The sequence below is a fragment of the Oncorhynchus tshawytscha genome, linkage group LG05, assembly GCF_018296145.1.
Source record: "Oncorhynchus tshawytscha isolate Ot180627B linkage group LG05, Otsh_v2.0, whole genome shotgun sequence".
Classification (NCBI taxonomy): Eukaryota; Metazoa; Chordata; class Actinopteri; order Salmoniformes; family Salmonidae; genus Oncorhynchus; species Oncorhynchus tshawytscha.
The window spans coordinates 21,823,606-21,847,771 of NC_056433.1; the positions used below are offsets into that span (position 1 = coordinate 21,823,606).

Sequence of the window (24,166 nt, forward strand, 5' to 3'; positions counted from 1 at the left end):
AGAGTTAGGAATAAGGCTAGCAGTGTGGTTAAAGTTAGGCTTAAGGTTAGGGTTAGGTTTAAACTGGTTGGAAACCGTGCAGGTCGTAGCTAGTATTTATTTGTCTATTGTTTTTGCAAAGTGTGCATAACACTTTTTTACAGTATCAACTAAGATGCCAATTAAATTCAGAACAAACCAAACACACACAAAAGTAATTACATGGTTTATCCTGTAGCAGATTATTTGCAACTGTTTGTGCCAAGTAAATGAAAACTGTAATGAAACTTGTTTATTTATTATTATGTTATTATACATTAGGTATTTAAGGTATATTCTACATATACCTATTTACCAATGTATATTGCAATAGCTATTTGTTAATACAGTAGTTTAATGTTTTTCTATTGACTACACAGCTAAAGGTAACTTCCTTAGTATTAATTGCCAAACTACAGTAAAATGTTAAAACATTCAAAATACCCAGTATGTTCAGCTAAACATGAAATTCCCCTGCTACATTTATTTTCTCCATCTACGAATCATAGTCATAATACTCCTCAGTGTCTGTCTGCTCCACTTGGTCCTCAGCGGCGGTTTCCATGAAGTACTCCTCACATCTGTCCTGGGCCATCAGGTACGCTCTCCAGCTGTCCCCCGGCGCACTCACATGCTCGTTACACAGCTCTTTAGGGATCTCCACCCTCCTGGCCAGCAGGGTCCTCTTGACCCCCAGGAGCTCACAGCTGCAGTTCCAGGGGTTCCCATCTAGGTAGACGGTCCTCAGCCGTGGAAGCAGATCCAGGGTGATCTGGGGGAGGGAGGTCAGCTTGTTTCTCCTCAAGTTCAACACCTGCAGGCGCTTCAGGGATCTCAGCTCCTGCTCCTGGACGGCCTCGATGCGGTTCCCTTTCAAGTCCAGGCGGATCAGACTCTCTGGAAGCCTGCCAGAGAGACATGTTAACAGAACAGTGGACAGTGGTGTCTGCTCTTACCAAAAGGCCAAAGGAGTCACATGGATCTACAGTTAAGATGTGTTTATCTATCATCTTGTGGTTTTATACTCAAATATGTTTAACCAAAGACCTACAATGTGGTTAGGCCGCTATTCTACCGATGTATTGTACAAAGATTATTGTACAAATGAGTAATACTCAATTGAATGTAGAACACATCTATAATGTATGTCATGAATTCATCAATATGATCCCAAATGTTAGTCTAAAACATGCTAATAAAGCACCATATCAAAGGGATGAAATACATACCCGTCTGGAATAGAGGAGAGGAGATTCTGTTCCAGAGCCAGGTTGGTTATGTGGACGCTGTTCCTCAGAGCATTAGCTTCAAAGTTCCAGATGGTGTTATTCTCCAGGAAGAGATGCTTCAGCTGTTTCATTCCAGACAGGTGCTGGAAGGTGACTTCCTGAATGGAGTTCTGTCTGCAGTCCAGTTTTTCCAGTTTGGGGCTCAGTCTACTGGGCAGCACCCTCAGCTGGTTTCCTGGCAGTTCCAGCACTGTGAGGTTGGGCAAGCGAAGGCCACCATCCACAGAAACCAACCTATTGTAGGATGCAGACAGAGACGTGAGGTTGCGGAGTTGGCCCATCTCGCGGTTTCTCAGTGCTCGTATTTGGTTCCTGTCCAAGTTCAGGTAGGACAGGGCGTGAGGGAGATCGAGTGGGACTCTTGATAGGAGGTTCCCTGGTAAACGCAGTGTCGTCAAGGACTGTAGTGGTGTGAAAAAGGATGAGGGAAAACAGGGGATCTTGTTGTTCCCCAAGCTCAACAGATTCAGTTGGGGGAGTCTCAGAGCACCTTGAACTGTCTCAATTTGATTTCCATCCAGGTAAAGGCACTCCAACTTCTTCAGGGTGGAGAGGGTGTTGGAACGCAGGTTGGTGATCTGGTTGTTCTGAAGATCAAGCAGGCGTAGTTTCTTCAGCCCCTCAAAGACAGACTCCTGGAGGCCTGTGATCCTGTTGTGGCCCACGTTGAGGGTCTCCAGGCTGGGTGGGAGACCACGGGGGATCTGATGCAGTTTATTCTTCTGTAGATCCAGGCTTCTTAGTAGCCCCTGAGCCCTGAGAGCATTGGCCTCCACCACCTCCACTCCACAGGATGAAATTATCACTTCCTCCAGCTCTGTCAGGCCAGATATGTCTCTACCCTGGAAAAGACAAACATATCAGGAGAAGATATTAACTCATGTGTACCATTATACAAACAATATGCTATTAATCAGAAGTAAATCATCACTCAGTAGTGCTTAAATCAAACTGATTTCTAAGGATTAATTACAAGATTGCTAAGATGAAAGGTCTGAAAATGGTTTGATAGTGAATCTATTGTTACCAATGTCACTGATTATCAATGGTTATTATCAAATAAGCAATTCCACTCTTACCTTTAGTTGCTTGATGTGGTTGTATCCCAGGTTTAGTTTCCTCACATCTTTAGTGATTCCAGTGGGAAAAGACTGCAACCTGAAACACTGCACTGACTTTGCACTATCACACACACACTTCTTTGGACAGACATTGCTACAGATGCACACGAGAGTATGCAATGTAATACTTGCCAGCAAGATCATGAGAAACCACATCATGAACACCCAGCCTAGTTGGGCATCTCAGTAAAAAAGAACAGCACTCCCTCTTGCTCTGGGGTTTAAATACCTCAGCAAGGATTATGTGGGAGAGAGTAGGTGCTCTGTTTCATTTGGAACAATGGCAGAGATGTTTATCTTGGTTAAAAAACAACATTTGACACCGACAAGGAACTGACACAAACAGTAATAGATAGCCCTTCTGTTTGCGGACGTGAGAAACTTGCTGATAAACCATTTACAACCCATTCAGTTAAACAAATACAATTTCCTCCTGTCTATTTGAATACTCTGTCTGCCACTGTCTTGAAGGAGTTGCCATATATTTGCATGTTATGTTTTAAGATTTGTTAGATGAACTACCTTAACCCTGATTACTGCATGCACTTGTGACTAAGTCGCTTTGGATAAAAGTGAAGGCTAAATGGCATATATTATTAGTCAAATTTAATACAGATTAATGAACAACGACCACTTGTCTTTTAACTGAAGGATTGCCTTCTGTAGTGCCACACAGGAAATGTATATTTATCTCTCATGAACGTTAAATAAATAAAATTTGTCTGATTATCCCAACAACAATGGTGTGAGATAAGAGGTTAGCAAATACAATTAAAAATAATTTATTTAATGCAAAAAGTAGCTATGTAAAATATGTAATACTGTCTGCAGAGCCACTCACACCATGCCTACAATGACATAAGAAATGTTTACACTCTCCAACAAGATATTTTAGACACAGGGAGTGGCCACCAAAAACAAGAGTGAAAAGCAAAGCATTCAACTGCAATTGTCAACGACAAAGGTACAATAATATATGCTACTGTCTGCCAGTATAAGGAGTGGCAGGAAACTGCCCCCAAGAACTCGACACAGATTGATTAGATATGTTATCGATTGCTTTTTTTCTGTTGTGTGGCAGACTGTTGTAGTCGATTCATAGCTATGATCCGTATCCGATTTCCTGGTAGGATTAGGGTTTTGGGAAAGAACCAAATACATTTATTTTAGCTAGTCTGTTCTGAAAATAAACATTTTCGTATGATTAGGGCATTTAGAGTACAGTGTGACTCTGGTATTACGACTCAGTTAACTTATACAGGGTGGCGGAAACAAAGCGCTGATTTTATTTGTGAAGGGAATCGGTTAGTCGGCTAGCTTTAGCTTTTAGCCTGCACTGTTGGACATGTCTGCCTCGGCCGGTGCCTCTCCGTCAGCCCAGGGCACGGCCCTGGTCAGTCCAGGAACGGGGATGTCCATGTTTCGGTGGCTTGAGGTTCTGGAGAAGGAGTTTGACAAGGCGTTTGTTGACGTCGATTTACTACTTGGAGAAATCGACCCAGATCAAGCTGACATCACATACGAGGGTCGTCAAAAGATGACAAGTCTCAGCTCCTGTTTTGCTCAGCTTTGCCACAAAGCCCAGACGATTTTTCAACTTAATCACAAAGTAGAGGTGAGCGCAAACTTGTCTTGTATAAATGCTAAAAAGGATGCGCATGATCATTTGATATGTTAATGGTATACTTATGCTGTGTAGGCCAACAAGCTAGCTCCTAGTTAGCTGTCAGAATTCGAATGTCCTTCATAGCTCTCTCCATGCATGACCGTGCGTCTCTGGACATCCAGTTGAGTGACAGGTCGAGGATAGATGGCTCGACATGATCCCAAACAACAACTTCTGTACATTGTCCCTTCCTAAAAGTTTGAAATTGACCACCCAGTATCAATATCTGTTGTGTAACTTGTTGACAATCTGCATTTCTGCTCTGGCAATTGACAGAATAAGAATTAGGTGAGAGTACACACACAATATTTGACAGCCACTTTACGTTGTAAAATCTATTGATGAGAGAAACGGAAACAAGGATCATCCTGACCCTTACCCCACCATGTATGACCTCACCATGCTCAATAGCCATTGTTTGGTCAGTGGTGTAGTTGACACTCAACACCTTCCCAGCAATTCTTATGACTACCGTAGAGCTCCTATTACTGCCTGTATGTAAATTGATACTGCATTTCAGCCTCTACCTTCAGCGCAGTATAGTGCTGAGATCAGGAATTCTGGCTTTACACAACCAGTTGGCACCCAACAACACCTACTACAAAGTCATGGCCTAAGGGTATATGACATGGCTAAAGTAAACCAAATCTGTGGAAAATCAGCTATGATTGGATTTGTGAAATGCCTGTTCTGTCCACTGTTTACAGCCATTGGTGTGTGACCAATTAGATTTATGTTAAGATCTATTTAGAGAAAGTAGGTTAGATCTGTATTGTTACATTTTTAACTAGGCCTACATGTTTTCCACCTACCTAAGGTAGCTTTGAGCTAATGACAGGTTGACACAATGGTCACATTACAGCAGGAAGGGCAGGTCAGAAGCACATGATAAAACACAAAGGCACCAAGGTAAGGGCACAGAAATGTCAAATACTGGAGGATGGGAAGTTCACTAATAATTGTCAGATTCCACATCAGCAGAAAATATTTTTGGTATTGCAGATTGTTCTGGAAATTCTCAAACTTCAATGGGAGGAAGGATGTTTGAAATGCTTTTTTCACAAACCATTGAGAATATCATGAAAGTACAGTGCCTTGCGAAAGTATTCGGCCCCCTTGAACTTTGCGACCTTTTGCCACATTTCAGGCTTCAAACATAAAGATATAAAACTGTATTTTTTTGTGTAGAATCAACAACAAGTGGGACACAATCATGAAGTGGAACGACATTTATTGGATATTTCAAAAAATTTTAACAAATCAAAAACTGAACAATTGGGCGTGCAAAATTATTCAGCCCCCTTAAGTTAATACTTTGTAGCGCCACCTTTTGCTGCGATTACAGCTGTAAGTCGCTTGGGGTATCTCTCTATCAGTTTTGCACATCGAGAGAATGACATTTTTTCCCATTCCTCCTTGCAAAACAGCTCGAGCTCAGTGAGGTTGGATGGAGAGCATTTGTGAACAGCAGTTTTCAGTTCTTTCCACAGATTCTCGATTGGATTCAGGTCTGGACTTTGACTTGGCCATTCTAACACCTGGATATGTTTATTTTTGAACCATTCCATTGTAGATTTTGCTTTATGTTTTGGATCATTGTCTTGTTGGAAGACAAATCTCTGTCCCAGTCTCAGGTCTTTTGCAGACTCCATCAGGTTTTCTTCCAGAATGGTCCTGTATTTGGCTCCATCCATCTTCCCATCATTTTGAACCATCTTCCCTGTCCCTGCTGAAGAAAAGCAGGCCCAAACCATGATGCTGCCACCACCATGTTTGACAGTGGGGATGCTGTGTTCAGGGTGATGAGGTGAAAGGGCCAAACATAACGTTTTGCATTGTTGCCAAAAAGTTCAATTTTGGTTTCATCTAACCAGAGCACCTTCTTCCACATGTTTGGTGTGTCTCCCAGGTGGCTTGTGGCAAACTTTAAACAACACTTTTTATGGATATCTTTAAGAAATGGCTTTCTTCTTGCCACTCTTCCATAAATGCCAGATTTGTGCAATATACGACTGATTGTTGTCCTATGGACAGAGTCTCCCACCTCAGCTGTAGATCTCTGCAGTTCATCCAGAGTGATCATGGGCCTCTTGGCTGCATCTCTGATCAGTCTTCTCCTTGTATGAGCTGAAAGTTTAGAGGGACGGCCAGGTCTTGGTAGATTTGCAGTGGTCTGATACTCCTTCCATTTCAATATTATTGCTTGCACAGTGCTCCTTGGGATGTTTAAAGCTTGGGAAATCTTTTTGTATCCAAATCCGGCTTTAAACTTCTTCACAACAGTATCTCGGACCTGCCTGGTGTGTTCCTTGTTCTTCATGATGCTCTCTGCGCTTTTAACGGACCTCTGAGACTATCACAGTGCAGGTGCATTTATACGGAGACTTGATTACACACAGGTGGATTGTATTTATCATCATTAGTCATTTAGGTCAACATTGGATCATTCATAGATCCTCACTGAACTTCTGGAGAGAGTTTGCTGCACTGAAAGTAAAGGGGCTGAATAATTTTGCACGCTTTTTCAGTTTTTGATTTGTTAAAAAAGTTTGAAATATCCAATAAATGTCGTTCCACTTCATGATTGTGTCCCACTTGTTGTTGATTCTAAACAAAAAAATACAGTTTTATATCTTTATGTTTGAAGCCTGAAATGTGGCAAAAGGTCGCAAAGTTCAAGGGGGCCGAATACTTTCGCAAGGCACTGTATGTGCCCATTTTAGGCCTATACATGCCTCCTGTGAGACCCTTTGATCGGGGAACAGTAGGCCTACATGGTAGACATCTTGGTATTATTATTCTCTAAATATAAAGTTTCTTGATTCTTTAATACAATTTAAATTTATTCAATATCAAAAATATGAATCAACTACTGCAGCAGAGCCTTGGGAGGGGCCACAGACCAGAACTAGAAGGGGTCACAGGGTAGAGGAAAAGTAAACTGTTAACATTTCAGATGTATTACATTTTACAAACATATAGGCTCAATATTAAGTTACTTAACATATAACTTCAGTAACTAAGGTCTCTCAAAGTATTTTAGCTCCCAACCTGTCTGATATTGTCTCCAGTCCTTTCTCCCCCTGAATGTGAGCAGCAGCAGCCTACTCAACTGTTTGGTCTGATTGGCTGAACAATCACACACATGATTGACTAATGAACCTCAGCTGGGCTCTATTAGCCTCCTAACTGGGAAGGTGCTGGAAGGGCATGGTAAGAGGGTTTGCTGTTTACAGCACCACAACTACCCTTGTTGATTTTAAGACATATTATTTGGAACAATACACTCTACAAGTACATCACATTTCCAGAATGGGCTCTCTGCTAATTCTGAAGGTGTGATCAATTTTATGAGCACCACCAACACTGTGAATGGGAAAATGGATTCAAAGGGTTCTCCCACTGCTGGGGATTTTCTGAATGTGCAAGCCTAAAGGAGAACTGTGATTGGTTAATTACCCGTGATGTCTATTTCTATGAAGAAGAACAAAAAATGGGTCATATCTTTAAAAGTAGCAGAGAGCCCACTCTGGAAATGTGATGTGTTTGAAGAGTATATTGTTGCAAACAATGCCTCATTGAAAAATGTAGGTGCACACAAAGACATTTAGGAGCGCAATGAAAACTATGAGGTATTAAAGCTAGAATCCTTCATTCTTCTAGGCACCCGGTGCTCCTAAATTAAAATTCCAGGTCGCACAGCAAAATATTTAGGCGCATATGCAAGTCAAATGGTCGCACTGTAGAGCCTTCAAACAATATGTCTAAAAATAGGCCAAATCAAAAAGGGTCGTTTTGAGATTTTTTTAAATGTTGAATAAATGAATGTGAAAATGTCTTTCATGAACTGGACATAGGCTACTCCATATTTGAGGGAGCACTATAAGGAATATAATGACACCAAGATGTCGTCTGTATCATGTACGGTTCACAGTTCATAGGGTTTTACAGGAGGCCTGTATAAGTCTAAAAAGGGCCTAAAATCGACAATTTCATTATGATGATAAAAAAAGAAATGTAAAAAGCATGTTAAACATCCTTCCTCCGAATGAAGTTCCTATGTGAGAATTTCCAGAACAGATCTGAGATGCCCAAAATATTTTCAGCTGTCGTGGAATCGCCCAAATTTAATCTAGGTTCTCACACAGAAGACCATACATAACCAATGTTCTTTAGGAATACTAGTCCCGTGTGAATATGGCTCTAGAAGAGTTTTAGGTTGCCTACAACCTTATTCGGACTGGATTAGTTTTACTGGGGAGGTTGGGTAGTGTAAATATGTGCATGAGCACAAAACACCACGTCTTTGTCATTTTAGTCCTGTCCGAATCTGCCATGTCGGTAATTTCTACATGGCAGGAGAGTAACAATTCAAGGCAGAATAACCTACTGTTTTTTTGGCAAACTCCAAAATCATCTGATAATACATGTGAATCGACGTTCCTGTGTTTTGAGAGAAATGTCTGAGTTTGACAGGTGTTGCTCGCACTTTGAGCAAAGAAACGAACTGACTCGATAAATTGAACAGTGCTGTGCATAGCCTATATATGAAGGGCCTAGATGTATCAACTTTCACAGTGAATGCTTTTGTTTATACATTATGTGCGAATGAGTTGAACATTTCCAAATGCATCAATAAAAAATATTGCGCCTATTTAGTGCAACCCTTGGTTTTAATAGATCGCAAAGCAGCATACAACAGAGCTAAACGTTTGGAAATGACAAGTTCACTTCCTCATTCATAGCCTAAAAACGCATATCAAGTGCAAATGCATTGTTTAGCTCACATCTGAAGGCTAGGGGGTATTTAGGACGTCTTATATTGCGGATTGCTAAAATATCCTAATGATTATGAACACATTTTCTAAATTCAAATATTATGGTGACGCTATACCAAAGGTGGTTTGGTATGGTTTAGAAATTTGGGAACCAAGATCCTAACTGTTATAGGCCTATTTCTATTTTACCATGTTTATCAAAAGTGTTGCAAAAACTTGTCAATAATCAACTGACTGGTTTCTTGATGTCTATAGTATTCTCTCGGGTATGCAATCTGGTTTCCTCTCAGGTCATGGATGTGTCACTCCAACCTTAAAGGTCCTCAATGATGTCACCATTGCCCTTGATTCTAAGCAATATTGTGCTACTATTTTTATTGACTTGGCCAAAGCTTTTGATACGGTAGACCATTCAATTTTTGTAGGCCGGCACACTGGATTGGTGTCTCTGAGGGGTATTTGGGCTGGTTTGCTAACTACCTCTCTCAAAGAGTGCAGTGTATACACTCAGAAAATCTGCTGTCCCAGCCACTGCCTGTCACAAAGGGAGTACCCCAAGGCTCGATCCTAACCCCCCACGCTCTTCTCAATTTACATCAACAACATAGTTCAGGGAGTAGGAAGCTCTCTCATCCATTTATTTGCTGATGATACAGTCTTATACTCAGCTGGCCCCTACCTGGATTTTGTGTTAAGTGCTCTACAACAAATGTGGTTTGGTAAGAATAATGCCCCTCCTCCCACAGGTGTTATTACTACCTCTGAGGGGTTAGAGCTTGAGCTAGTCACGTCATACAAGTACTTGGGAGTATGGCTAGACAGTGCACTGTCCTTCTCTCAGCACATGTCAAAGCTGCAGACTAAAGTTAAATCTTGACTTGGTTTCCTCTATCGTAATCACTCCTCTTTCACCCCAGCTGCTTAACTAACCCTGATTCAGATGACCATCCTACCCATGCTAGATTAAGGAGACCTCATTTATAGATTGGCAGTTAAGGGTGCTCTTGAGCGGCTAGATGTTCTTTACCATTCGGCCACCAATGTTCCTTATAGGACACATCACTGCTCTCCTCTGTTAACATTTTATTTAACTAGTCAAGTCCATTAAGAACAAATTCTTATTTACAATTACGGCTACCGGGGAACAGTGGGTTAACTGCCTTGTTCAGGGGTAGAACGACAGATGTTTTTTTTATCTTGTCAGCTCGGGGATTCGATCCAGCATCCTTTCAGTTTCTGGACCAATGCTCTAACCACTAGGCTACCTGCCGCCCCTAGTCTGTAAACTGGTCATCTCTGTATACCCGTCGCAAGACCCACTGGTTGATGCTTATTTATAAAACCCTTTTAGGCCTCACTCCCCCCTGTCTGAGATATCTACTGCAGCCCGAATCCTCCACATACAACACCCATTCTGTCAGTCACATTCTGATAAAGGTCCCCAAAGCACAGACATCCCTGGGCCGCTCCTCTTTTCAGTTCGCTGCAGCTAGCAACTGGAACGAGCTGCAACAAACACTCAAACTGGACAGTTTTATCTTAATCTCTTCATTCAAAGACTAAATCAGAGAAACTCTTACTGACAGTTGTGGCTGCTTTGTGTGATGTATTGTTGTCTCTACCTTCTTGCACTTGTGCTGTTGTCTGAGCCCAATAATGTTTGTAACATGTTTTGTGCTGCTACCATGTTGTTGTTGCTACCATGTTGTTACAGTTGAAGTCGGAAGTTTACATACACCTTAGCCAAATACATTTAAACTCAGTTTTCACAATTCCTGACATTTAATCCTAGTAAAAATTCCCTGTCTTCGGTCAGTTAGGATCACCACTTTATTTTAAGAATGTGAAATGTAAGAATAATAGTAGAGAGAGTGATTTATTTCAGCTTTTATTTCTTTCATCACATTCCCAGTGGGTCAGAAGTTTACATACACTCAATTAGTATTTGGTAACATTTAAACTGTTTAACGTTGGTCAAACGTTTTGGGTAGCCTTCCACAAGCTTCCCACAATAAGTTGGGAGAATTTTGGCCCATTCCTCCTGACAGAGCTGGTGCAACTGAGTCAGGTTTGTCGGCCTCCTTGCTCACACACACTTTTTCAGTTCTGCCCACAAATTTTCTATAGGATTGAGGTCAAGGCTTTGTGATGGGCACTTTGTTGTCCTTAAGCCATTTTGCCACAACTTTGGAAGTATGCTTGGGGTCATTGTCCATTTGGAAGACCCATTTGCGACCAAGCTTTAACTTCCTGACAGATGTCTTGAGATGTTGCTTCAATATATCCACGTAATTTTCCTACCCCATGATGTCATCTATTTTGTGAAGTGCGCCAGTCCCTCCTGCACCAAAGCACCCCCACAACATGATACTGCCACCCCTGTGCTTCCCAGTTGGGATGGTGTTCTTCGGCTTGCAAGCTTCCCCCTTTTTCCTCCAAACATAACGATGGTCATTATGACCAAAAAGTTATATTTTTGTTTCATCAGACCAGAGGATATTTCTCCAAAAAGCACGATCTTTGTCGCCATGTGCAGTTGCAAACCATAGTCTGGCTTTTTTATGGTGGTTTTGGAGCAGTGGCTTCTTCCTTGCTGAGTGGCCTTTCAGGTTATGTCGATATAGGACTTGTTTTACTGTGGATATAGATACTTTTGTACCTGTTTCCTCCAGCATCTTCACAGGGTCCTTTGTTGTTGTTCTGGGATTGATTTGCACTTTTCGCACCAAAGTACGTTCATCTCTAGGAGACGCATCTCCTTCCTGAGCGGTATGACGGGTGCGTGGTCCCATGGTGTTTATACTTGCGTGCTATTGCTTGTACAGATGAGTGTGGTACCTTCAGGCATTTGGAAATTGCTCCCAAGGATGAACTAGACTTGTGGAGGTTTACAATTTCTTTCTGAGGTCTTGGCTGATTTCTTTTGATTTTCCAATGATGTCAAGCAAAGAGGCACTGAGTTTGAAGGTAGGCCTTGAACTACATCCACAGGTATACCTCCAATTGACTCAAATGATGTCAGTTAGCCTATCAGAAGCTTCTAAAGCCATGATATAATTTTCTGGAATTGTCCAAGCTGTCAACTTAGTGTTTGTAAACTTCTGACCCACTGGAATTGTGATACAGTGAAACAATTGTTGTAAAAATTACTTGTCATGCACAAAGTAGATGACCTCACCGACTTGCCAAGACTATAGTTTGTTAACAAGAAACTTGTGGAGTAGTTGAAAAACGAGTTTTAATGACTCCAACCTAAGTGCATGTAAACTTCCGACTTCAACTGTATGTTGTGTTGCTACCATACTGTGTTGTCATGTGTTGCTGCCTTGCTGTGTTGTCGTCTTAGGTCTCTCTTTATGTAGTGTTGCGTTGTTCTCTTGTTGTGATGTGTATTTTGTCCTATATTTATATAGTATTCTTTTTTTTAAATGATCCCAGGCCCCCGTCCCCGCAGGAGGCCTTTTGGTAGGCTGTCATTGTAAATAAGAATTTGTTCTTAACTGACTTGCCTAGTTAAATAAAGGTCAAATAAAAAACCTCTAGGTTTCTGTTGTAACTGTCAATTTGTTGAATAAAAAAAAAAAAATCCTGTCTAAATACATAACCACGCTCTCTACTAATACTATTCCCATGCGAATAGGGGGTGTCACTGAGTTTTCTTGCCTCCCTTGTACTTGATTGATGAATTAAGGTCACCGGGGCTACTCATAAAAGACACACCCTTGTCCACTTGGGAATCCCCGTCACCATCTTGGAGGGTGGTCCAAATGATTAGCCAAGCAAGGGAAGTTTGCAAAGTAAGCCCCTCAGCCCTCGTTTTTAGTCTAGTTGTACAATTATGTTCACTCCGGGGCCTAAAACACCCCATAATTCAATTCGTGATGATTGTACATCTGCTAACAAAAGTCCGGCAAAACCTAAAATCCCAATATCAATATGGAGTCAACATACAAGTGTAAGTAAAGAAAAAAGTGAAAACAAATGTAAAGAAGTTAGAAATTGTACTACTAATGCACAAACACGTCTCGTAAATGTAAGATGTTTTTGTTTGATTAGCTTTTGGAAATTATATAGAAGTATAAATATTTTTTATCCTTCTTCAGAAGTAGCTAGGCAGGCTAACATTAGTTAGCAAATTAATTTGCTAGCTATCGTACAGTAGGCATATTAATAATTATATAGTTAATATAAGTAGTCTTGCAATCATAATTGACTGTAGCGCATATAAAGCACCTACAAGCTACCAGTGGCTGAATACATAATCATCCGGGCAAGGGCAGTCCATTTTAAAAACCATTCCTTCCTCCCTCGCCCTGGAAGTGTATACTCGTTAGACGTCATGATACGTCATCGGAAGTGTCCACTTAATTTGAGGGCTGAGGGGATAGGGTGCATCTTTTACATGTTTGGACCACAGCCTAAGTAGTAAGGAACTCCCCTCACCTGGTTGTCTTGATCTTTAATTGAAAGGAAAAACCAAAGCCAGCAAGACCCTAGGCCCTCAAAGGCTTGAGTTTGACACCCCTGCTTTCTACTCATTGGGACCTTACTTAAGAAATAAGGCCAGAGGGGGTGTGGTACATGGCCAATATACCACGGCTAAAGGCTGTTCTTAAGCACGGCGCAAAGTGGAGTGCCTGGACTCAGCCCTTAGCTGTGGTATATTGGCCATATATCACAAACCTTTGAGGTGCCTTATTGCTATTAAAAACTGGTTACCAATGTAATTAGAGCACTAAAAACAAAAGTTTTGTCATACCTGTGGTATACGGTCTGATATACCACAATTGTCAGCCAATCAGCATTCAGGGCTCGAACCACCCAGTTTATAACAGCATATAAACTACTGTTGGCTAAAAATGATCTAGTGTAGTTGCACCTTACCCCATTTTATGTGGTCTGTTGGTATTCTATTCTTAGCAATGCTGCTGTGTTGTCAGAATAAACACTCATGAAAGTAGAGTAGAAGGTTTTCTAGACCTTGAAGGCTCAGATTGGTGAGTCAAGCCTGTTTTTCCTGCCCAGCCATTGGAACCCATTGCGGGCATCCATTTCTAGATTCAGAATTTTGGCTAACTCAGAATTCCAGATGAATACGAGTGTAAATCGGCTAGATTTATATTTGGATCTATATTTGCTGAAGACCGTAAGACTGAAGAGGAAGAATATCTTCAGGTCCAGGGCCTCTCTCTGGTACCCAGATGTTCAGTTCCTTAGTGTTTCTACAGGTAAGGACATTTGGTCCGTTGGCTGGTGCCTGTTTCAGACCCCGTGAGGATGGGGTCCGCTGGTGTGATCTACTTTACCCCCTCCGTTAAAAATCTATTAAAACTATTCTTTATTTCTACTGAGACTTCAATGGGGGCTTTATCCCCTTATGTGAGATGAATCAGTTTTGCATGTGTGTGAATGACTTCAAAAGCTTAACTGTGGAAGATGTCTGCCGGGGAAGCCAAGCTTCAGGGAATTGCTTTCTGTCATTATGTGGCCGACACTTGAGCAAAAAGCTAAACTGTGTCACTTGTCGAGGGAGCAAGGTTTTTTTATGCAAACAAAATCGATTGTAGAATAATAACCAAACATAAAGTGATCGCTCAGCTATTAAGAATTCCTCAGCCTTGGCTCCGGACTGTTACTCTGGCATAGTTTATCAGGAAAAGGACAGGTCAGCAGGACCCATGTCTTAGCCTTTCTGATTAGATTAGAGAGCACAGATGTAGACACAAGAAAACAGAGCAAACTGGAATGCTATTTGGCCCTAAACAGAAAGTACACAGTGGCACAATACCTGACCACTGTGACTGACCCAAAATGAAGGAAATCTTTGACTATGTACAGACTCCGTGAGCATAGCCTTGCTATTGAGGAAGGCAGCCGTAGCAGACCTGGCTCTCAAGAGAAGACAGGCTTATGTGCACACTGCCCACAAAATTAGGTTGAAACTGAGCTGCACTTCCTAACCTCCTGCCAAATTGATGACCACATTAAAGAGACATATTTCCCTCAGATTACACAGACCCACAAATAATTTGAAAACAAATCCAATTTTGATAAACTCCCATATCTATTGGGTGAAATACCACAGTGTGTCATCACAGCAGCACAATTTGTGATCTGTTGCCACAAGAAAAGGGCAACCAGTGAAGAACAAACACCATTGTAAATACTACCTATGTTTGTTTATTTATTTTCCCTTTTGTACTTTAAGTATTTGCACATCATTATGACACTGTATATAGCACTTTTGTGAGTGTAATGTTTACTGTTGATTTTTTGTTTTGTTTATTTCACATGCTTTGGCATTGATTGGGGCTCCCAAGTGGTGCAGCGGTCTAAGGCACTGCATCTCAGTGCTAGCGGCGTCATGACAAACACCCTGGTTCAAATAGACTGTATCACAACCTGCCGTGATTGGGAGTCCCATAGGGCGGCGCAGAATGAACCCAGCGTCGTCCGGGTTTGGCCGGTGTAGGCGTTAAGTAGTAGTTCTTAACTGGCTTGCCTAGTTAAATAAATACAAATGTTTCCCATGCCAATAAAGCCCCTTACATTTAATACAGAGATCACTCTCAGTGACTCAGCCTCCAGCCACGAGATGCCCATGTTCCACACCGCCCTACCCTCTGTGTCACAATCAGGATGTCCTGCCCTTTTTGGTGTGTGTGTGTGTGTCACTGTTTCCCCTACCCATCTTACATTTGAGAAGCTATAGAATATTCGTACTATAGATTATTCTATTTGATTTAGACTTTATAATGTCTTTTTATAATGAAGGCCTGACTATAACAGTGATAGATGAGTCTCTGTCTGAGGATGATGATAAATCATTTAGGAAACAGAGGCTGTTTAGTATTCAGTCAGATTCACATGTTAAGCACACTCCTCTTTCATCATCGTAGGTGGAGTGAATCCTAAAATATGAACCTCATTCATACCAAGATTAATTCATTCCCACAGCTGTGACAGGCCAGGTGGCCCCAGTTCAATGGCATAAATAAATAAATGATTTGTCTCTGAACCTAAGTCTGCTTCCCATGTTGCCAAGCTCAATAGGCTCCAGAGACTAGCACAATTTTTTTTTAAATTATATATATATTTTTTCAGGGTTTTGTTTGCATACAATAGACAACCTCAAGCGCAGGATTTGTAGGCCTATTCATTTTGGCAAAATTCATTCAGGCTTGAATAAAAAGTAGCCTGCTTTCTAAGAAAGAACAGAGAGAGAATGTAAAACAGACCAATCCAAAATCTAATTTGATCTGTGCTGGGATAATGGCATGGGCATGGCACACTGATTGCACTATATATAAATGATGAGGGTTCCTAAGAATCTTGGAAGTCAGAAGAAGTGTACACTTATGTAACTCTCTCTCTCCCTCCTCCAGGCTCAGCTGGTGGACCTGCGTTCGGAGCTGACTGACGTGCAGGCGGAGAAGGTGGTGGTGGAGAGGGAGGTCCACGACCAGCTGCTCCACCTTCATGCCATGCAGCTGCAGCTTCATGCCAAGGCTGGACAGACTGTGGACTCTGACGCCATCAAAGACAGGATGGTAGGGCACCACACACACACACACACACACACAAGCACAGACACACACACACACACACGACTGCTAATATATTTTTGGGGGGTATACCTGCTGAGGTTCCAGTGGGTCTGTAAAGTGGTAAATGGTGGTATGCTTCCCCACTGCTTGGCTGTGATTTTAACTCTGCCTTTCTAACCTTTGACCCCTTCTCTGTTCTTCTCACCTTAAGCCTGTTCCCTCAGTGGAGGAGATGGTAAGTGTGTGCATGTCGTCTGTGTGTCTGGTTTTGTGGTTAGTGATAGCTGTGCGTCTGTGTCTTGCATGTGTCTGTGCCTTGGTCTGTGTACTCATCCTAACCTCAAGTTTGGTCTTTTCCTGCTCTTGCTGACAACAGTTGCTCATTAATAAGTCCAACAGGCCCTCTATGGGGCTTGTGCTAGCAATGACTGACAGTGATATCAGATATGGAATTACTGTAGCTTTGTTGTTTGTTATTGCCTATTCATGTATATTTGTGTTGCCCGATTTGATAGGAAAATGCATGTTTTGATACTTGGAAAGAGTTTTGTCTCAATAGTCAACAAAGCGCAAAGGGGAAATAAATGACTACAAGACAAAAAAGCTCATTCAATCAAGCCAGATGGTCTTATAAAAGCAAAGCTTACTTTCATATCATTTAAAAAGTTTGAAAAAGTAGTAGAATGGGATAATGTCTTGGTGTGAGGTGAAAAGCATTCAATAGTTTATTTTGTAAGTTTGCGGTACGAATCACATTATTGTGGGAGCACCTCCGCTAAGAGGCTGTTTGAGACGTTTTGAATCCTAAGCAACCTGCCTACACATTGTTTGAATTACAATAGACCAACTTAGCTACTGTAGTAAGTCAAAGCTGTGTGCTCTAAAACCTTGGTAGAGCATGGGTGGAGTAGGCATTGTGGTGCTCATGTGACATGAATTTCCTTTTTTGGCTTCAGACCAATGCCTTCTTCTCACTTAAAACAGTTTTTGTGCTTAATTGATATGTGATTGTGGTCATGTTTTCATCATAACAAATCAGAAAATGTAAGCACATTTTCTCCAAAAGGTAATTACCAATTGTTCTGGTTGTCAATTTGATGCCAAGTTCTGGATGAACCAACTGGCTGTACCTGTGTTCTAAAGATTAAGTTCAAATCTTTGACCCTTTGTTCAATCTCTACCTTAACCACTATGGACAACTTGCTGATCATGGTCATCATAAGGGTTAGTGCATTGAACTTATAATAGCCAAATCCACAGTTACATATCTTGTGTGTCATGTGTGTGTCTTGTCCTCAAGTAGATATTTAATTTAACTTTCATCTATACTGTATACTGTATCCATGTTTGTCTTTGACATGGTATTTGTGGCTGTAGCACAGCACTCGCTCTCTCTGTAGAGTTAACTCAACTATTTATCTTTGCGCGTGCTCGTGTGTGTGCGTGTGCGTGCCCTCCCGCCTGCCTGTGTGTGACAGGAGAGGGAGCTGCAGGCCAACAAGAAGGAGAAGGTGAAGGAGGTGAAGCTGGAGGCAGAGGTCAAGCTGCATAAGAAGGAGAATGAGGCCCTCCGTAGGCACGTCGCTGTACTGCAGGCTGAGGTCTATGGGGCAAGATTGGCAGCCAAGTACCTGGACAAGGAGCTGGCTGGAAGGTAACCCTAACCCTAGCTTAGACTGAAATAACCAATAATGCTGACTGTAGTAAATAGTTGTCTTTGGATCCATCATCTCCAGAGTACAGCAGATCCAGCTGCTGGGTCGGGACATGAAGGGGCCCGCTCACGACAAGCTGTGGAACCAGCTGGAGGCTGAGATCCACCTCCACCGCCACAAAACAGTTATCCGGGCCTGCAGGGGGCGCAACGACCCCAAGAAACCCCTAGAGTCTCCAGTGGGGCATGTGAGTGGACATCAGAGTAGAGGGGTTTGATTCTCATTGTAGTGAAGATATTTGTTTCCTCTTTGTGTATCGCTAATTGTTTGCTTGTTTGATCTCTCTCTCTCAGGAAACAGATATACTGAAGAAGACTCAAGGAGTTGGTCCTATTCGTAAAGTAGTGCTGGCCAAGGAAGATCACGAGGGACTTGGCATTTCAATCACGGTGAACTCCACCACCAATTTTTGCCCAAACCAGAAATGGTTAAATACTATGTCTCAACCCATAGAGTGTTGCTCATCTGTAATGGTCCATGCCCTAATATTTATGTGCATGTCTGTGTTATTTCTGGATGGACAGGGTGGTAAGGAACACGGGGTGCCCATCCTGATCTCAGAAATCCATCCTACCCAGCCTGCGGAGCGCTGTGGCGGGCTCCATGTGGGCGATGCCATTCTGGCTGTCAACAGCATCAACCTGAGGGACGCCAAACACAAGGAGGCTGTCACCATCCTCTCACAACAGGTCAGACTCAGTCCCAGGAAGAGAGAAGTTATGACTGTATGTATTATGACGTGACTAGCTACAGTGGAAGAGTTGACTACAGCATATACAGCTTAGGACCAGGTTAAGTAAAACCATAGTAAAAAGCGAATACGTTCCTTTTGTGATCCACATTTCAAAAGCCTTTTGTCACCCTCTCTGTGACACCCAGTTAGTGTTTGGCCTGGGGGTTCCAACTTTTACTGAGACAGTCATGTCTTTCCTTAACTTTAGTCAGCCCACACTCTAGAGTAATTGAATGGATGTTCATGCTGGGGTTGGTTCATTTAGCCTGTGGGACTGCTTCTGTGGATTGGGGAAAAACAGTTAATCATGCCTCGGCAAACAAACAAACCAACTTAGCTTTTGGGTAACCTATTGTTAAGTTTTCTCACACACAGTGTGCGCGTGTCTGTGTGTGCGCGTGTCTGTGTGTGCGCGTGTCTGTGTGTGCGCGTGTCTGTGTGTGCGCGTGTCTGTGTGTGCGCACGTGTCTGTGTGTGTGAGTGTGTGTGCGTGTCTGTGTGTGCGCGTGTCTGTGTGTGTGTGCGCGTGTTTGTCCGTGTTTCTGCCAATGTGTGTGTGTGTGTGTGTGTGTGTGTCTGCCTCTGTGTCCCCCAGAGGGGAGAGATAGAGTTTGAGGTGGTGTACGTGGCCCCGGAGGTGGACTCTGACGATGAGAACGTGGAGTATGAGGATGACAGCGGCCATCGCTACCGCCTCTACCTGGATGAGCTGGAGGAGGGGTCAGCCGCCAGCAGGAACAACGGCACAGCAGACTCAGCATCACTACAAGGCAGGTTATCTCTACTGTACCTCAGTCCTGGGCTTTCATTGATCATAAAAAACACATATGTAGTTTTCACAGTAGTAGGGCTTTATGTTCATGTACTTGCATTTTAAACAGTGCTTTTACTTCACATTCACTTGCATTATACAAATGGGGGTCTTTGTGTTAATGTGTAAATGGTAGGCTTGGTCTGTATCCAGATTGTCATACTCATACTGACCTTGTACCATACCCGGATATTCGGTAGTACCTGCACTGAGCACATGGGGTGCCATTTTGAAACCCCACTGAGCCTTTGAGTACGGAACAAAAATATAAATGCAACATGCAACAACTTCAACGATTTTTACTGAGTTACAGTTTATATAATAAAATCAGTCAATTTAAATAAACGAATTAGGGCCTAATCTATGGATTTCACATGACTGGGCAGGGGCACAGTCCCAGCCAATCAGAATGAGTTTTTCCCCACAAAAGGGTTTATTACAGACAGAAATACTCCTCAGTTTCATCAGCTGTCTGGGTGGCTGGTCTCAGATGATCCCGCAGTTGAAGAAGCCGGATGTTGAGGTCCTGGGCTGGCATGGTTGCACGTGGTCTGCGGTTGTGAGGCCGGTTGGATGTACTGCCAAGTTCTCTAAAACAACGTTGGATGCAGCTTATGGTAGAGAAATTAACTTTAACTTATCTGGCAACAGCTCTGGTGGACATTCCTGCAGTCAGCATGCCCATTGCACGCTCCCTCAACTTGAGACACCTGTGTTGTGTTGTATGACCAAACTGCACATTTTAGAGTGACCTTTTATTGCCCCCAGCACAAGTTGCACCTGTGTAATGATCATGCTGTTTAATCAGCTCCTTGATATGCCACACCTGTCATGTGGATGGATTATGTTGGCAAAGGAGAAATGCTTACTGACAGGGATGTAAACAAATGTGTGCACAACATTGGAGAGAAATAAGCTTTTTGTGTGTGTATGAAAACATTTCAGGATTTTTTTTATTTCAGCTCATGAAACATTTATATTTTTGTTCAATAGAGAATGCTAAGTGCATTGCAAACATTTTATACAGTCTCTGACCTAAAGTATTTGCAGGACAGACATCGCAGCTCATAAAGTTCTACAAGTAACTCCAAAATGTTACTCACAGTTGGCTGCACGCGCAAAACAAATATGAGACATTAAGGCTGTTGATCCAGGAAGGGATTCTCTGCTGTTACCAAGCGATACTTGATTTTGGAAGACGCTAACCACTTAGTACAACTGAGTAGCATTTTAGACAGTTAACTTTCTAGTTATAAGATAACTAGCTGGCAAACATTTAGTTGTAACTAGATCAACTGGCGTATGCTGCACAACAGTGAGTGACAAGTCTCCAGTTCCTCATCGTTGTGTGCTTGTAAACAAACACTGGTAAGCTTCAGAATGAAAAGTAATGTGACAGGTGAAATGAACGCAACCTTTTTTATCACCGAACATATTGCACAAGTTGACTACTGGTGTTTACTTCAAAAGCAGGAAAAAGATATTCAATGCATAAAACCAATTCAAAGAAATTTCAACGGTATTGACGGTGTTAATAAAAACATAAAATCCATTTTTATCTGTCACATAGGCCGATATGCAACAGAATATACCATGTTGTGAAATGCTTACTTACAAGCCCTTAACCAACAATGCAGTTAAGAAAAATAAATGTGAAGCATTTACAAAAATAAACTGAAGAAAAAAAATTAAATTACAAATATAGAAGGAAAAATAACAAATAATTAAAGAGCAACAGTAAAATAACAGTAGTGAGGCTATATACGGGGGTACAGGTACAGAGTCAATATGCGGGGGCACAAGTTAGTCGAGGTAATTGAGGTAATATGTACATTGACTATGCGTGGATAATAAACAGAGTAGCAGCAGTGTAAAATCGATGGTGGGGGGGAGACGATGCAAATAGCCTTGGTAGCCATTTGATTAACTGTTCAGAAGTCTTATGGCTTGGGGCTAGTAGAAGCTGTTAAGAAGCCTCCTGTGGCTATTTCCAAATACCCTGATATACGGTATACCGCCCAAGCCTAGCAAATGGACTTTAGACTGCCACAATACCATATGGTCATATGTGAATGAACAGAAAATATGGCATATCAGCTGGTACAAGCGTGATAGATGCTACAGGAAGGAGAGAGAGTGTATTCATGTTTGTCTCTCTATGTGCTTGCTGCAGCCCTGGAAAAGATGTCCGTGGGTGACGGCCCAGAGAACGGAGACACAGGGATCTTCAGTGAGACGCCATCGGAGGAGACCCCGTCTAAGACTGCTGGGTCCGGAAAGAGCACCTCCTAGAGCGGCGGGGAGGATCTGGAGGAATGGGGAGGGGTGCAGAGGAGGATGGAGAAGAGCTGAAAGACTGGACTGCACATGTATTTTTGTACTATACTCTATGAGATTTGAGAGACTGGACTGCATCTGAGTCCACTGGAGGATGTATGAGGGGAGAAATGGGGATAAAGTCGACTCATCATTAAGTCGTCATGGAAACGCACTCAAAGCTCTTTTGAATTCCTGTTACTATCTTTCTGCAACGGTGAGGAGCCAATGAGAGAAAACCACAGATTGAGGAGAAGATGTGGGTCTAGATGATTGAATGGATGGACTAAGTGGTATTTTTCTGTGTGTATAGTTACTGATCCAATTTGCCCCCACATTAAGACGACACTTCCTTACTGTGAGACTGCCCTGCTGGTAATGAATACTGTTTTACTAGGCTGAGGAAATCTTCTCCCTTCATAAATGTTGGCTTTTATTTATCTCTTACATATGTAGCTTGTGTAGAGGGGTTTCCCTCAACTGTAATGTTCATCTTCTACCACTGATTATGATCTCAATGTTTACTCCCATGTCAAACCTGCACCACTCTAAGATCCACCTACAAGTAGGCTTAGCACTCAAGTGTTCAGAATATAGAACAGCCACATTCACCTATTGGATGTCAAAACAGAATGTACAGAAAGACTTGTCAGAATTCAAAGGATTTCAGCTATTAGGGTGTGCCCTCTGTGTTTGATCAATGGTATCACAGAATGTTACCATAGTCCTGATTACACAACATTTTCATTTAAAGATGGGGCAATGCATCTTGTGTGCTACCTCGTTGTCTTCATACTGTTCAAAGTCCTTGCCGTTTACTCTGAGGTGCACACACACTGGCTAATGTTCTCTGAAAACAAGTTGTGTATGACAGTTACTGATAACTCGAAGTATTTCTTTCACAAATATATATATATATATATTACCACAAGCTCCGTTGCCAGAAATTAGAAGTGCAATATCTTTAAACTCAACTAGGATTTCTCCTTTACCGCCTTTGTTCTTGTCCCTTTCCACGTAAAGTACATATCTTGCTTGTCCCTGAAGTTCCTTCTCTGTATTGTTTTCCCACCCTTCTCTATTACTGGTGTGCTGTGATCTTGTATCAGTGGTTGTGTTTTCAGACTCGTTAGGACCCAAAAGATGACTGACGGCCGTGTCGGCTGCACTGTATTCTGATATTAAGAGCTGTCAGAGGGTTATCAACCTGTCTGAGGGATGGGAGTTTCCAGCTTTAATCTATGAATTTCACACAACCAAAAGGTTTGTGTGCATGCAAACAGGTTTTTATGCACTGAAGATCAATTTCAAAATAAAATCCACAAACTATCATCTTTGAGACTATAGAAAGTTCTATGTTTACTATCTAAATGTATTAGCTGTTTTTAAACTTGAAATCAGTGCATTTCTGTAGATTCATATTGGAATTTAGCTACTGTAGTAGCTAGCATCTCTCTACTGTACTCATTACAAATGTATCCCCATACTGAGGGCTGAGGGGTTGAGGTGGTCATGATGACAACCTGCAGCCTTGTATTCCAATCTTGACCTCATTCATAGCTAATCTGCAGTTACTGTTTATTTAATTTTTTATCTACACTAAACAAATGTAAATGCAATATGTAAAGTGTTGGTCTCATGTTTCATGAGCTGAAATAAAAGATCCTAGAATTTTTCCATATGCACAAAAAGCTTATTTCTCTAAAAATTGTTTGCATCCCTATTAGTGAACATTTCTCCTTTGCCAAGATAATCCATCCACCTGACAGGTATGGCATATCAAGAAGCGGCAGGAATGTCCACCAGAGCTGATGCCAGGGACTTGAATGTTAATTTCTCTACTATAAGCCGCCTTCAGTGTCGTATTTGAGAATTTCGCAGTACATTCAACCAGCCTCACAACCACAGACCACGTGTAACCACGCCAGCCCAGGACCTCCACATCCGGTTTCTTCACCTGCGGGATCGTCTGAGACCAGCCACCTGGACAGCTGATGAAACTGAGTATTTATTTCTGTAATAAAGTCCTTTTGTGGGGAAAAACTCATTCTGATTGGTTGGGCGTGACTCCCAAATGGGTGGACCTATCCCCTCCCAGGCCCACCCATGGCTGTGCCCCTGCCCAGTCATGTGAAATCCATAGATTAGGGCCTCATTTATTTCAATTGACTG

The 24,166-nt window shown here is 42.1% G+C and overlaps 2 protein-coding genes across 3 annotated transcripts; one reads left to right on the plus strand and one right to left on the minus strand.

The window, feature by feature from the left end:
• Positions 1 to 261: 261 nt before the first annotated feature.
• On the minus strand, positions 262 to 3,358 carry LOC112250152 (nephrocan). The gene is made up of 3 exons (XM_024420051.2): positions 2,387 to 3,358; positions 1,248 to 2,149; positions 262 to 923 (listed from the first exon to the last, which is right to left on the minus strand). The coding sequence occupies exons 1-3, from the start codon at positions 2,585 to 2,587 to the stop codon at positions 515 to 517; spliced, it is 1,512 nt and encodes a 503-aa protein (XP_024275819.1). The 5' UTR covers positions 2,588 to 3,358; the 3' UTR covers positions 262 to 514.
• A 170-nt stretch (positions 3,359 to 3,528) lies between these two features.
• Positions 3,529 to 23,669, plus strand: LOC112250153 (Golgi-associated PDZ and coiled-coil motif-containing protein). 2 transcript variants are annotated; one of them, XM_024420052.2, is made up of 9 exons: positions 3,529 to 4,043; positions 16,258 to 16,422; positions 16,631 to 16,654; positions 17,898 to 18,073; positions 18,156 to 18,321; positions 18,428 to 18,523; positions 18,659 to 18,823; positions 19,463 to 19,637; positions 21,852 to 23,669. In XM_024420052.2, the coding sequence occupies exons 1-9, from the start codon at positions 3,774 to 3,776 to the stop codon at positions 21,968 to 21,970; spliced, it is 1,356 nt and encodes a 451-aa protein (XP_024275820.1). In that variant the 5' UTR covers positions 3,529 to 3,773; the 3' UTR covers positions 21,971 to 23,669. The 2 variants fall into 2 exon arrangements, with proteins under 2 accessions (XP_024275820.1, XP_024275821.1); XM_024420053.2 differs by lacking the exon at positions 16,631 to 16,654.
• Positions 23,670 to 24,166: the final 497 nt, after the last annotated feature.